This window comes from Malaclemys terrapin, chromosome 6 (genome assembly GCF_027887155.1).
Source record: "Malaclemys terrapin pileata isolate rMalTer1 chromosome 6, rMalTer1.hap1, whole genome shotgun sequence".
NCBI lineage: Eukaryota > Metazoa > Chordata > Testudines > Emydidae > Malaclemys > Malaclemys terrapin.
Window position 1 is genome coordinate 101,564,223 of NC_071510.1, and position 14,779 is coordinate 101,579,001.

The window sequence follows — 14,779 nt, forward strand, 5'->3', positions numbered from 1 at the left end:
AAAAGGCTAAAAAAATATAGTACCACTTAATTTTTTTTAAATGAACTAATTTTTTCACCCATGACACAAACAACCAGCAAGCCCTTCCGTCCCACAATTTGGGATAGCATAATTCAACAAATTATACCAATGAAAAGATATTTTAAGCTATCCATACCAAATACAAGTTCAGTGCTGCAGTCTGGTCTTAATTATAAATAGCGTTATCCTGAAAATTATTGCAGTATTTAATAACGACCACTGATGTTTGCTTACCAACATACAGGCCTAATACAGCTATCTCAAGGGAGAAAATATTATGCAGTATTTAGACACAGTGAAACCATTTAGTGCTATAAAACTAACTTGTCAGATTTAAGACTATTTATTGCAACTTGATTCTGCCAATGTGCTGAGTATCTGTCAAATCACATTGACTTTAATGTAAGCTGAGGGCACTCCAACCCTTGCTAGTGGCTCAGGATCTCTTGCCAGATAAACTACAGCCTTTCAAGAATGTTCCCCCCCCCCTTTTTTTTTTTTTTAGTGAAACAGTGCTAATTGTTACAGAAAATTTCAGTGATTACTTATAATTCCTCAAATAGATAAACATTCAATAGGAGTTGAGGGCATTCAAGACCTTGCATGATTGGTCTCTAAGGCCAAGATCCCTATAATCAGATTTCCAAAGTGGACCACTGCAACTCACTGCAAAGTTAATTCAAGTTATAACTCAAGGGCTGCCCCAACTTGAGTTTTAACAGTTAGTATTTAAAGAACAAAAACAAAAAACCTAAATTTGGGGCCATGCCTTGCCTGACAATATCCTTATAAAAACTGAGTATTATTTATATGTAAAAATTACACTATTACTCTTGACACACACACACACACCGCATCTCAAACGCCACCTTAATTATGTTTCAGATTCTGAAGATTCCCCTCCCGGCTAAACTTTTTTTCCAAACTATAAACTCCAGGAAATATTGGATTACCATTTGATCACCTCAATTCTGAACACCTTTAATAAATATGGATAAATAAATACAATTGGGAAATAACTAAGTTAACTTTTTCTAACCATCATTATCTTCAAAAAGGCCCAAGTCCTGCTTCTAATTAGATCTTCTACTTCCAAGAGGTATTGTATTGTATATACCTGTTTTTAAAAACATCTACTTGAGAATACCAGATTACGAGATTGTAATGCAAGCCATTTATCTATTGCCAAAAGGATTCTGGGGAAGCTATGGACTTAATTCTGCAAACCTTACTTATGCAAGTAAGGGTTTGCAGCATCAGGCCCAAATTATCCGAACACTGATTCATTAGAAAACAGTTAATTAAAGCTGGAACATCTTATTTATAGCATATAAATCAGCATTTAGTACAACTTTCTGGAGCTCACATGACAGGGATCTGAGGTAGTGCATTTAAAGAAATGTTAAAAGCATGGCACATACAGCTTCACACCTTGGCCTGCAGTTGCCATCATGTCTAAAGGGATACTGTCAATTCAGGGTTTTTTCTTTTTTTTTTTTTCTTTTAAAGTTTCCATTTCTGATAGAACAGTATTAAATATTGCCAAATTCAGCCAAATGGCTGGACTCGTGACGAAGACAGATCCACATCTGGTATTCTTCCCATCCCTACTGCAATCTACTCCGTTTTACATCAGTAAGGTATGGCCCCTGGGTTCCTGACCAAGTTGTCAACATAGCCCTTCAGATGGACAAACCTTGGATAGCTGATTGAAAAGTATCAGTATTCTTTATACTGTGATACCTAACACGTTGCTTCCCATACTTTGCAGTACTGTTTGCAAGCACATAAAGCAGAAAAATGTGGCATTTTTGAGTTTTTTCCCCTTAATTTATTATCCTTTTTTGTACATTCACCAAAAGGCAAAGAAACTCATCTGCTTTAAAATACCTAATCAGCAGCTTTCAGGAACCAAATCAGAGAATTTTATATTAGTTTGTTGTGCTCTTGGAGATCCAGAGTGTAGTTTGTACAAACAATGTCAACCCCAACCTATAGTATACCCATCATCATCATTACCACAGCAAGTGCAAATATATATGGCTATCCAGTAGAACGTGTTGAACAAAACCGGACACCTTAAAAATATTGTTCTCAAAAAGTTAAATTGCATGCCATGGAACATCTGCTTGTAGTATTTGGAAAGGAAGTGCAGTGACTGTCATTTTAGTCTTATGCTATGAGGGAAGGGTGGAGTGAGCCATCGTCATCAATCCTCTTCAGAACTGGATTCCTCCTCTTGGTCAGAGAGCTCAGCAACAGGGAAACGCAGGATAGCTGCTACCCCTGTCAGCTGGCCAAGCTGCTCCCCAGACACATGGAGGCTGGAGAATATGCGCACTGTGCCCATGTTCTCCCGCACACTATCTACCAGCCGCACATATCGGCTGCGAGAAGCCACATCCTGGTGCCTGAAGAGCTCATCACTGATCAACAGGGTATCAATGGCCATGGCCTCATTGGCTTTTTCCACATGTTTGAGGCCATAAAAAGCCCGATCAGGCTCATGTTGCAGCATCTTGTAGAAGTCATCCAAGGCTTTGACCTCACCAGCTGCTTTCGTGTCAGAGAGACGGCTGGCTACAGCTGGGTCACAAAGAGCTTCCTTCAGCGCATATTTATGTCCGGAGGAGGAGTGGACCTACAATAATAAATGTTATAGATAGAAGAAAAAATGGATCATTTAGTCCATGCTGATTACTTAGTCTTATATGTTTCACTTGTGAACTGAAATTTTCCATGGTCAGTCTTTTTCTCAAGGTGAATTTTTTTCAGAAATATTGAACAAAATCCCTTCAGCTACCTTTGAATTTAGCAAGGATAGAAAAAAATGTTTCTATCATTCAAGATTTGTTTTAAACATGCTGGGATCTTGAGCACTGGCCTAGAGCAAAATACATCTGAAACTAGATGTTCAGAGTAATCCTCAATAGGAACTAGCGCTTTTACTACACTTGAAAAAAAAAAAAAAGAAAGATCGGTTGTTTTTCTCTCTAAAGTTACATCTCTGAAACGATATACCAACTGTTCAGAAAAGAAAAACCTGCTAAGTCTACAGATATATGCTTCAGATGAGGCAAGCATTGCACATGCTGCAGATGTAGGAAGTGTGCACTTTTCAGTAGTGACTGGACCTTGCTCCTCATGCTGGTCATCACTGCAAATCAGGTAATACCTGATACATATCCATGTTAAAACACTGAGTTAAAACAAATGCCAGTTTCATACTTCTGAATCTATTTTTAATGCACTGGGACCTCCAAAGGCTTGGAAGCTTGATTTGGATTAAAGACCTGCTTAATCTAGGAAGCCAGAAGTAGTAAACTCAGGAAGCCAATAAGATATGGATTTTCTTATTTTTTTCATTCGTCTTAAAAAATACGCAAGAAGTCAGATGAAAAATAATTAGTAAATGAAACCTTAAGGTCATGCAGACAACAAAAGCCAAGAGAAACAAATATTAAGGTTTTCAACAGCAATGTTAACTCAGTCCTGCCAGTTACAGGTATGTTTTCGTTCACTTTTTTCACAGCGGCATTAAATCTGTCATTAAACACTCATGATTAGGGCCCAAATTCACAGCCATGAAAAATGCATCACAGACTGTGAAATCTGGACTCCCACTGTGAATTCTGGTATTTTGTGTGCTTTTTTCTTACACTATATAGATTTTACGTGGGAGACCAGCGTTTCTCAAATTGGGGGTCCTGGCGGAGTAGCAGGGGGGGTCGCAAGGTTATTGGGGGGGGGGAGGGGCATGGTATTGCCACCCTTACTTCTGCACTACCTTCAGAGTTGGGTGGCTGGAGAGCGGCAGCTGGTGGCTGGGCACCCAGCTCTGAAGGCAGCGCAGAAATAAGGACGGCATACCAAAACCATACCATGCCACCATTACTTCTGTGCTGCTGCCTTCAGAGCTGGGCGGCCAGAGAGTGGCAGCTGCTGACTGAGGTCCCAGCTCTGCAGGCAGCAGTGCAGAAGTAAGGGTGGCAATACCATACCACTAAATTCTTACTTCTGCTCTGCTGCTGGCGGCAGCTCTGCCTTCAGAGCTGAGCTCCCTACCAGCAGCTGCTGCTCCCCAGGCGCCTAGCTCTGAAGGCAGTGCCACCACCACCAGCAGCACAGAAGTAAGAGTAGCAGTACCGCAACCCCCCCCTACAATAACCTTATGACCCCCCCACCCAAACTCCTTTTTGGGTCAGGACCCCCACAATTACAATGCTGTGAAATTTCAGATTTAAATAGCTGAAATAATAAAATTTATGATTTTTAAAATCCATGACCGTAAATTTGGTAGGGTCTGACACAACACGACTGAGTTGACGTTCCTGCTGGAAATGTAATTTCCCAACTGTTGTTGTTTCTGTCATCTTAATGAGCCACTATCAAGTTTTTGTTGGGCTTTTTGGGGGGGGGAGGGGGAAGGGAAGGGGGAAGTTGCATTTAATTATCTACTGCTTTATCTAGTCTAGATTTAAAAATCCCAAACGAAAGGACACGTACATTCCTTACTAGCCCATCATTTAAGATCCCACCAAAAATACATTTCTCTTGATGTTCAGCTTAAGTTTTCTTTGTGTTAATGTCACTTTACTTATATCACCTTTTTGTCACACTGTATAACTCTTCACTCTTTTTGGATTTCCCGATTTAAGGGTTACTTATCTACTTTACCTGAAGGAATTTGGACCGGTTCTCTAGCAGCAGCTTGTTGTCAGTCTTGACTGCCTGCTGGAACATGTAGTCACAGAACTGTTCTCTTACGAATCCCGGACTGGCCACCAGAACACATTTCACAATCTCGAAGTTGATATGACGCTGAATTGCCTGCACCACCTGCTCATAGAATCTCTCCAGCGCTCGATCATGTTGACTGCAATTACCCTTTCGTTTTCTGGGAATGTTCACTTCAATCTTGGCCCGGGTCAGTGTCATGCTAGGGGTAACAAGACAGATATGAGCCAGACCCTCCTGCATGACCACTGCTGCCACGTCAGCACTCCAGCTTGGGTCGCAGGCTTGCTCAATGCGCTCCAGCACCACACTGTCCCACTGCTTCTTGGCTAACGTGAACTGGCGATTGGGCTCCAGCTCAATGGTGTGGTAGGCTCCCATCTTGACGTACTCATTCTCCTGGATGTTGGTCCCCTTGACCCGCAGCTGGCAGGCCTGCGAGTCGAAATCGATGGTCTCCACGCAGAGGGTGAGGGTGGTGCGGATGCGGTTGCTGCCCACGCTGCCTGTGGCGGACTCGGTCTGCACCTTGCGGATGGTGGATGCCCGCAGGCTGTCGCCCACCTGCAGCAGATTGTAGGTGTGCCATATGTCCTCGGCATCCTCGGGGATCAGGGTCACCTGCCCCGCGTTATCCTTCTCGATGTCCTTCCTCACCAGCTTCATCCTGCCGCTGCCCGGCCTGCCCCCTCTGATCTCACCGGGAAACGGGAGGGCACCGCGCCCCACACTCAGGGCAGGCGCAGGCTCCTCAGCCCACGCCCGGGCCGCCCGGCTCCTCCCACGGCCTGGGGACCCTGCGTCCTCTCAGCGGGAAGGGGACGGGGCAGCAGCCTCTCGGAGGAGACACGTGGGACGGGGCCGGCCGGCTCCAGGCCCCGGCACGCCGGACCCCTCACGCTAACGGGCTGACCGCTCCGCTGAACCTCGCCGATCCGAGCGGCGTTTGACGACACTCCACAGTCGGTCAAACGGCGGCGGCGGCGACACCGGGCCACGCCTGCGCACTGGCTGGGGACAGGACGAGGCACAGTCGGGAGCAGCCCGGCGACAGCATCGTCTCCTCGCGTACGCGCCAGCTAGGAAGCGCCTTCACACAGCGCATGCGTACACTGCCGACCCGGAGCGGAGACGTTGAGACTACTTCCGGCGCAGTTACGTAAGCTTGCTCAGGGAGCCCGCGGCAAATCCTACTCACGCATGCGCATAGAAAAGCCGGCGCCCCCGCCGTCGCTTTTAGCGCATGCGCGGAATGTACCCGGGTCGGGAGGAGCGAGCTGGGGGCTAGGGCTGGGGTGGACGTTCGGGGCTGGCTTTGGCTGCTACCGAGGTTGGGGCGGCGGTCGCGGCTCAGACAGAAGCGGGATTAGGGTGGCGCACGCGGCCCTATCGCCCCTGTTCTGAGGGGGGTTGTGCTTGCCCGCCAGGCGGCTCCTGACCCAGCACGTCCCCGCCAGCCCGTGCTCCCAGCCCACCCTGCTCCCAGCCCCGCGTGTGACCCAGCGCAGCCGCCGCCCTGTCATCCCCTGCCCCTGAGCGGTTGCTGGCTCAGTCAGTGCTGGCCGTGCGAGGGCTGCGGTACCTGGTGGAAGACAGCGAGGTGGAGGGAGCATCTCCTGCTGGAGCCTCTCTCGCCCTGCTAGAGAGCCGGGCCTGCATGGGTGCACGGCTTACTCTAGCTTTGTGCCAAAGGGAAGTGGAACAGAGCAACACCTTGGTCAGTCAGGCCTACAAGCATAGAACATTTTTTTTTTTTTTTAATTCTAGGACTGGAAGGGACCTCGAGAGATCATCGAGTCCAGTCCCCTGCCCGCATGGCAGGACCAAATACTGTCTAGACCATCCCTGATAGACATTTATCTAACCTACTCTTAAATATCTCCAGAGATGGAGATTCCACCTAGCCACTGGCTCTTCCATTTAATAGTGATTAGTAGCAATACCTACATTTTATACAGTGCTTACTATCAATAGCTCTCAAAGCACTTTACAGAGGAGGTTAGTATCATTTCACAGATGGGAAAACTGAGGTGCAGAGAAGTGATTTGCCCGAGGTTACTCAGTAGTTCACTGGCAGAGCACCCAAGGCTTCTGAGTGCAGTTCTTGGGCTCCTGCAAGCTGCCAGTATTACAATCCCTACAACAAGCCAAATTTGAAGACTAAATAAGGTAAATATGAAGCTAGATTTATGGCTTGTGTTAACACAGGAGGTCAGATGACATGATCACACTGGTTCCTTCTGGCCTCAGACTCTATGAGAGAAAGATGAAACCATGTCTTGGGAAATGTTAAAAAGCAACATTGTGGCTACTAGAGCAGTGGTTTTCAATCTTTTTTCATATGTGAACCCCTAAAACTTTTCCAGTGGAGATGGAACCCCTTTGGAAATCATAGACATAGTCTGTAGATTGCTTGCCCCCAACTCCCCCCTACCCCCCCGCAGTCTACAGGTTGAAAGCCATTGAGCTGGAGGAAGCAAGATAAGAAACTATATTAAGTGCAGATCATTCACATAAGAACTTCTCTGTGACTACAATGTCAGGGTTAGTAGAAGTTAGTTTTTATTTTCTAACTGTCTTGGTTCTCTCCCTGTATGTATGCATAGTGTAGCATTACATATATATTGAACAAGTTGCAGAATTGGGGTGTTTTTTAAACAGTAGTATTGGAAAAAATATAAGGAACTTTTTCCTAGGATGGAATTTTTTAAAAATGTACTTAATTCTATATATATCTTGAATTCTAAAGGTTGTTATGATAGAGGCAATCAAATGGACTCAAGTATTTGAGAAACTCAGGCCCTGAGACACTGGACGTACTCAGCCCTCATTTAAGGCCTTGTCTACATGGAAAATGGAATTGAAATTAGAGGTGCAGTTTGTACTTTCAGGTATTTCAGTGCAAGTCTGAGTAGAAAACTCTTATTTTGGAATAGTTTGTTTATATTAAAAAAAAATAACTTTTAGCAAGTCACAAGACCAGTTGCACAAAAAGTGTAGAGGTCTGGAATCCTTTGAAAAAAGGAAACTCAGAAGCAACCACAATAAATCAGAGAAACCTGGAAGGAACAGAAAGGAAAGATGTAACAATGATTGCTAGTATCCCTGTGGACAACAACCATCCAAGAAGTGAGGGGACAGGAAAGGGTCTCAGTTTCTCCCTCTTTGTACCTGCTAGTGGAGGGGATTACATGTTGCACCCCTCTAATGGGGGTAGCAGGGAGCATACTACTTCTGTGCATCTGGGAAGTGTGGGGCTATGCTTGCTAGACACAATGGAGTCAAAACATTAGTTTAATATTCAAAAGGAGCAGATAATGCTGAAAGTGTAATTAAAACCACAAACTGAAAGGGAATATAAATTAATCAAGTTGTCTTTTCGTGTTAGTAATCTTTTTCTGTTCTGTCAAAAGCAGGCATGGAAGCATCTAACAAAGTTTTAAAACCATAAGGTATTTGGAAGAAAAATATCAGAGGTACAAGAATTGGGGAGACAGCTAATCCAACACAAAATAAGCGATGTGGACAGGCTCTAATTGATGTTCTTCCATCCCTATGATTTCTTATGTTCTTGTAATCTAGATTTATATTCATACAATGAACAGATACTTTTTTTTTGTCGTGGGGAAAGCATAGTCCGCATCCACTCTGAGGCTTATGTTATGATATTGTATGTGTATCTAGTGGCTAACATAACAGTGCACAGTCAATGTTCTTATAGAAGCCACAGCATATGTATACTAAAGCAATATTGATAGTAAGAATATGGGCCAGAATTTTCAAACCTGTGCTCCTAAAATTAGGCTCCTAAATGACGCATTCTGAGCGCCTGCATAAATATTAAAGAATCAAGTTAAATATTTTAAGAATTAAACTAATACAGCTTCAGTAGACAACCAAACACATTTTAGCTTCTTTTGTCAACTTCACTTATTCTACCAACATCTAAAGTTAGCCAGTCATATGTCACTATTCACTTGTTCCAAGATCTTTGTGATAAATACCAATGATCTCATTATTTAATTAAAAAATTAATAACATCACTGAAGAACAGAAAAGGATCAAACTGCTAGGTCCCATATTCTACAAATCTTTACTCACCTGAATAGTCGTATAGAAGCAAAGGGGACAACATGCGTGAGTAAGGGTTACTTCCCTAGGTAGATTTTGGAAGATCTCTAAACAAGTATTGTTCCAGATGATTGAAGGGTAGCAAATATTGTACTTGTGTATAAAATGGTTCTGGGGGGTATTACAGACCAGGAAGCCTTACCCTGTACCTGGCAAATTGGATAAACAATTGAAAATCAAATAATAAAACACTTGAAGAACATGATATGATAGCATCTAGCCAGCAGGGTTTCTGCTAAGGAAAATGTCTCATTAATCTCTTAGAAGGCATCATTAAAGTAGTAGATAAAGAAAAACCACTTGACAATTTATTTAGATGTATCAAAAGACTTTTAGCAAGGTCCCTCAGAAAGGACTGTTAGAGAAGCTAAGTAGTCATGGGATGAGTGGTGAAGTAATGTCATCGATCAAAAACTGGCTAGAAGACAAAAAGTAGGCTTAAAAGGTCAATTTTCATCATAGCAAAAAGTGAATAGCCGGGTGCCTCAAGATTCTGTACTAGGTCCAGTGTTTACTATATTTATTAAGACCCTGGAAAAGATAGGGTGACTAGTGAGGTGGAAATATTTGCAAATGACGCAAAGTTATTTAGGTTAGATCAGGACCAGAGGGGGCTATGAGAAACTTCACAGAGATGAATGGGCAACATGATGGCAAATGGAGTTTGATGTTGACAAATGCAAAGTAATACAAGTGCAGGAGACAGTGTAAACTACTGCATTTTAGAAGGTTCTAACTTAAATGTATCAACTCAGGAAAGGATGCTGGGTATCACTGTATACATCTCAATGTGTAGCTGCAGTCAAAAATGCAAATTATGTTAGGTTGCATAATGAATGGTGTGGGGGGGGGAGGAGAACAATAGAGAAAGTATTTTAAGCCCTTTATATAAATCAATGGTGCAGAGAAGAGTTATGAGAATGACTAAGAGGCATGGAAAAACTCACGTGAAGAGAGATTGAAATGAATGGAATTATTCAATTTAGAATTGAGATAAATCAGAGGAGACATGCTAGAAGTATATAAAATAATGAACAGTGCTTCATTTCTCCCTGTCTCCTGACACGAAAGCAAGGGAACATATAATGAAATAAAAAAGTGGCAAATTCAGAACTGATAAAAATAAACATTTTTTCACGCAACACATAGTTAGACTGAAACTCTCTGCTTCTGAAAGTCTTTGAGGCCAAGAATTTAGAAGGATTCAAAAAGGGATTGGATGTTTATACAGATCAGAATCTCCAGAGTTATAAGGAATGGCAAAAATTCTGAAAGGTTTGTTAAACCTCACACTTCAAGGTTTAAGCCAATTGCTATTAGAGCTCAGGATGAGACCTAATGGGGGGCAGATTATCCCAAATCTGCTGCTGTGGAGTTCTTACACCCTCTGAAGCATCTAGTGCTGGCTGCTGTTAGAGAAAAATACTGGACTAGATGGACCTCATTTCTGATTTGGTATTACAATTCCTAAGTATCACACAAAGGCAAAGGATACTATTTAATGGGCTTTATGAATAAGAGGCCTAATGTTCCATTCTGTAAACACATACATGCTTAACTATTAGCATGTGTAATCCCATGCAAGTTAATGGGACTACTCACAGGTGTAAAGTTAAGCACAGACGTAACTGTTAGGATTGGGTCTTATATTTGTTCATTCTTTTCAATTACAAAATTGTACAATCTAGGTGGGGGTTGTGTTCAGTTTTTCTTTAGGAGTTTCCTCCCACCTTTTTTTAATATTTATGGGGTATCCATTTTCCTGAACCTGGAGGAGAGTTTTTCCATTTCCCTTGCATTGCAGGTTGGATATTGCTTCTCTTTTTCACTTTTAAAAATGCTTCTATATTTTAGCATAACACCTTGTTGGGGCTCTAAATGCTTCAGCTAGCCAACTATTTATCCAACATATTGGAGTAGGGAATATTTTGCTGATTTGTGACACATTTTTCAGACATTGCTTTTGGCAGCTTGTGACAAGTCAGGTTCCCTCCTCTGAAGCTGCAGAGGCTTCTGTGCAGTTGAATTATTGTGGTTCCACTGTGCCAGAGAAGGGCTGGATATAGGAATCCAGGTAGTGGGTGTGCATCCTTTGCATGGTTAAAAGAACAGGAGTACTTGTGGCACCTTAGAGACTAACAAATTTATTAGAGCATAAGCTTCCGTGGACTACAGCCCACTTCTTCGGATGCATATGCAATCAAGAAGTGGGCTGTAGTCCATGAAAGCTTATGCTCTAATAAATTTGTTAGTCTCTAAGGTGCCACAAGTACTCCTGTTCTTTTTGCGGATACAGACTAACACGGCTGCTACTCTGAAACCTGTCACTTTGCATGGTTCTGAGCCCTGCTTGGCATGAGGCCCCTGAGCAGCATGCCACAGAGAATATGGTGGGGCAAGGCATGTGTGTCCTTCCACCCCTCACCTCCAGAACTAGGTGAAAGCTCTGCAGAGGTCACCTCAATCACTTGGAGTTGAGTGACCATGCAAAAAAGTGCTTTTTAAAAATCAAGTTAGGCGACTTGAGTTAATTAACACAATTTGAAACACCCCTAAGCACTTAGTTTAACATCTTTACAATCGTAACAGCTGATTGTTTTGAAACCTAAAGAGGCTCCACAACTGCGCTGTGGTTGAGGGAAGAACATTTCTTCCTTCTCTAACACTCTGCATCTCCTCAGCACATGGCCAGTTACACTCTTTGTGCTGCTTAAGATATACACAATTTCAAATGCGACTCATGCTGTTCTCAAGTGAAAATTAGCTATAAGTAGTACTTAACTAACAAGTGTAAAAGGATTTTATACTTTCTTCTTGTTGCATAAATGTAAGTCTTTTCTCTTTTATTTGACAGCTCAACTATATGCATTATTATACATTTTCAAATTAGAGATCTTTCCTTTACTCTTTGGGTCCAGTCCTGTAATCTTTACTCAGACCAGCAGTCCCACTGATGTCAACGGAACTGCTGCATCTTAAAGGACAGGAGAAGGGCTTAATATCTCTAAATAATAGATAAATACTCAGTCATGCAAGTTTTGACCTGTTCTGTGTGTCAAAACTAAACAAGATTGCTACGTTTCATAGTGACTACAAGAGAGATTGCAACTCAACACATACAGTAATCAACTTCTGTTGTGCAATGGAGAGAAGCAGACATTTCTAGGGACATTGGATTCTTTTTTCAAGCAAAAAATTGAAAACTTTATACAAATTAGGAACAATGATCCACAACTACGTTTATAGTGACCTTAAACTATAATTATCCCATCTACAATTAAAGAGACATTGCCAACTTACGTCATATTTCTATCTGAAAATTTTGTGCCTATTCTTAAAATCATCATCTCAGGTTACTATAACTGAAAGAAATATTTTGCTATGTATTTCCAATGTATTTATTTTTTGCATTTGACAATTGTTATCAGATTCACTGTTGTCCCATAGAGATCCCAATCTTGCAAATAGTTAAGCATTTGAGTAACTTTTTTATGTGAAAAGCAACAGAGGGTCCTGTGGCACCTTTGAGACTAACAGAAGTATTGGGAGCATAAGATTTCGTGGGCAAGAACCTCACTTCTTCAGATGCAAGTAATGGAAATCTCCAGAGGCAGGTAAAAATCAGTGTGGAGATAACGAGGTTAGTTCAATCAGGGAGGGTGAGGTGCTCTGCTAGCAGTTGAGGTGTGAACACCAAGGGAGGAGAAACTGCTTCTGTAGTTGGATAGCCATTCACAATGAGGAAGCCTCATTGTTTTGATGTTAAAATAATCTCTGTGTATACAATGTTGTTATAATTGTCAGATAAAAGTTAGGCAATTAAAGTTAAGATAATTGCACTATTAATTTGTCCACATTGCACATACATGCAAGAACTTTAACTTTTGCAGTTCTTGACTTCATTTAAATTTGCACTTTTCTTGCTGAATCATCTGTAGCCAGTATAAGTGTTAACTTTTCAATTCCGATGGAAAAGGAGTCCAGAGATAAGTGTTTCAGACTGCGGCAACTGCGTATCCTCCCTCCATCACTTGCACAAAACCAAGTACAGTATAAGGATTTGGAAAAGGATCATATAATAATGGTTTAGGAAATTATAATAATGTGATAATTATAATAATAATACATTTGCAAAGTGCTACCTGTCAACTGCCTGATAAACCTAGATTACTACACTTGTTCAGGTTTCTACATGAATCTTGCTTCAGAACAATCCCAAAGTGAAGAAAAGAGTTACAAAATACTTTCAACAATATAAATGATCTTATCCTTTCCCCCACTCCCTGTCACTCTCCATTTGGATGATGTATATAAAGCTTATTTCTTCTTGCTTATTGGTTAATTTCAGACTTTATCAGCTCAATTGTTTTGGCTTGCTCACATTGTAAGAAAACTACCCCAGAGAGCCAAATTCCACAGTTGCGTGAATGTTTGCCCTTCCTCAACTCATTTCCATTTCCTTGAATTTTCTCTCTCCAAATACAAATGCTTTAGCCACAAATCCCCCAACATATCAGAAATTGTTGTCCATACAGTACTTGAATTGCTCCCCCCTCACATTTTTGTGCAAAACAAAAGAAATCCCCAACAACATGAAGTCCTTAAATGGAAATACTACATGCTTAATGGGCTGAGCTATCGTCCCTGTAACATTTTTTTTATGTCGTCCACAGTCTGAACAGTTAACCTTGCCCTTTGCAGTCAACCATATCAGAAACCAAGAAAAAAAGTTCACACTCATAAATGTTGTTCCTGCATAACCCACCCTTCACCCAGCAGCTTCTACTTGTATTGTTCTCGTCTCCCATCCCTCCTGCTTTTTGATTATTTTCCTTAGATCCTAGGGTATAAAGGAGACTAACGCCCAGCGAGGAAAAGTTTCTTAAAAACCCACTCCCAAGAGCTGTTTTAAATCGGGGCACTTTGAGCGCAGTGAGGTTTCTAGGGATGATGGATGCAGAGATTTGAAGCGACTCTGGGATGCCATATCCTGAGAGATTCATCCTCCCCAAGAAGGGAGCCTCCCTGCAGAGGAGCGAGACTTGGCAGATCTGGGTCTTCAGAGAAGAGGGAAAGAGAGAGTTCTCTCACCTGTCAGAATCCCGCATGGGACAGCGACACCTGGGCTTCTGCTACGGAGGGGCTGGGAGCCCATGGCTGCAGTGACAAGGATAGCCCGTGAAGGAGGACAGGGCCGGGGGGCAGCAGATCCCTTGGGTAGCTCGGTAGTTCACACGGTGCCTGTTAGGGAGAAGAGCTCAGTGCGCTGCAACTGCCTCTGGTCCCCTCTGCATCTGCAAGAGCAGCAGCCGGGCTAGGCATTTCCTGTTTGTTGTTTCAATCCCTTCAAGTTTTCTCTTCACATCAAGATGAGTTGCCCCCACCCCCACCCCCACCCCCCCACGACACACACTCCCTCCCCCTTAAACCCAAACAGTCTCTGAGCCTTTGAAACCCCCGCGTGGCAGGATCCCAGAGCTGAGAGACATGTACAAATAAAGTCAGATCTCAGTGTTTAGGCTAAAGTCTGCAGGGAGCAAAGCAAACCTTAAAGGGACATATGCACTTTTATAATTCCTGGGTGTCTCCTACCGGACAACCCCCACCCAGGATGGGAGTGGGAGGGCAGTAGGAGAGAGCTGGATGTCCGACTCTGGATTACAACTGGCGTGTCATTGTTCTCGTGCCCCTTCCTCCCCTCAGCATACGAAACAAATCAAAGCGATGAAGAGAAGTGCGTTAAATCCAGATTACAAGATACTTCCAGTCTGAGAGTGGCTTTTGTTGGGCTAGTTTTATTTCACTTACATCACTCTTTAAAAATGTGTATGTGCTGTATCACAGTCCTAAAGCCAGTCACTTGCTTGTAGGAGAAAATCGGGGAAATTTT

At 42.7% G+C, this 14,779-nt stretch overlaps 2 protein-coding genes across 2 annotated transcripts in view; both read right to left on the reverse strand.

Annotated features, from left to right (window-relative positions):
• Window positions 1-14,222, reverse strand: part of ITGA1 (integrin subunit alpha 1) — a 121,077-nt gene extending 106,855 nt beyond the window's left edge. Inside the window, exon 1 of the mRNA XM_054031426.1 lies at window positions 13,981-14,222. Within this exon, the coding sequence (XP_053887401.1) occupies window positions 13,981-14,044 (64 nt within the window). The 5' untranslated portion in view covers window positions 14,045-14,222. The remainder of the gene's footprint in view (window positions 1-13,980) is intronic.
• PELO (pelota mRNA surveillance and ribosome rescue factor) lies at window positions 987-5,894 on the reverse strand. Its single transcript, XM_054031425.1, has 2 exons — window positions 4,699-5,894; window positions 987-2,662 (listed from the first exon to the last, which is right to left on the reverse strand). Exons 1-2 carry the CDS (start codon window positions 5,422-5,424, stop codon window positions 2,231-2,233), a joined length of 1,158 nt encoding a protein of 385 aa, XP_053887400.1. The 5' UTR covers window positions 5,425-5,894; the 3' UTR covers window positions 987-2,230.
• Window positions 14,223-14,779: the final 557 nt, after the last annotated feature.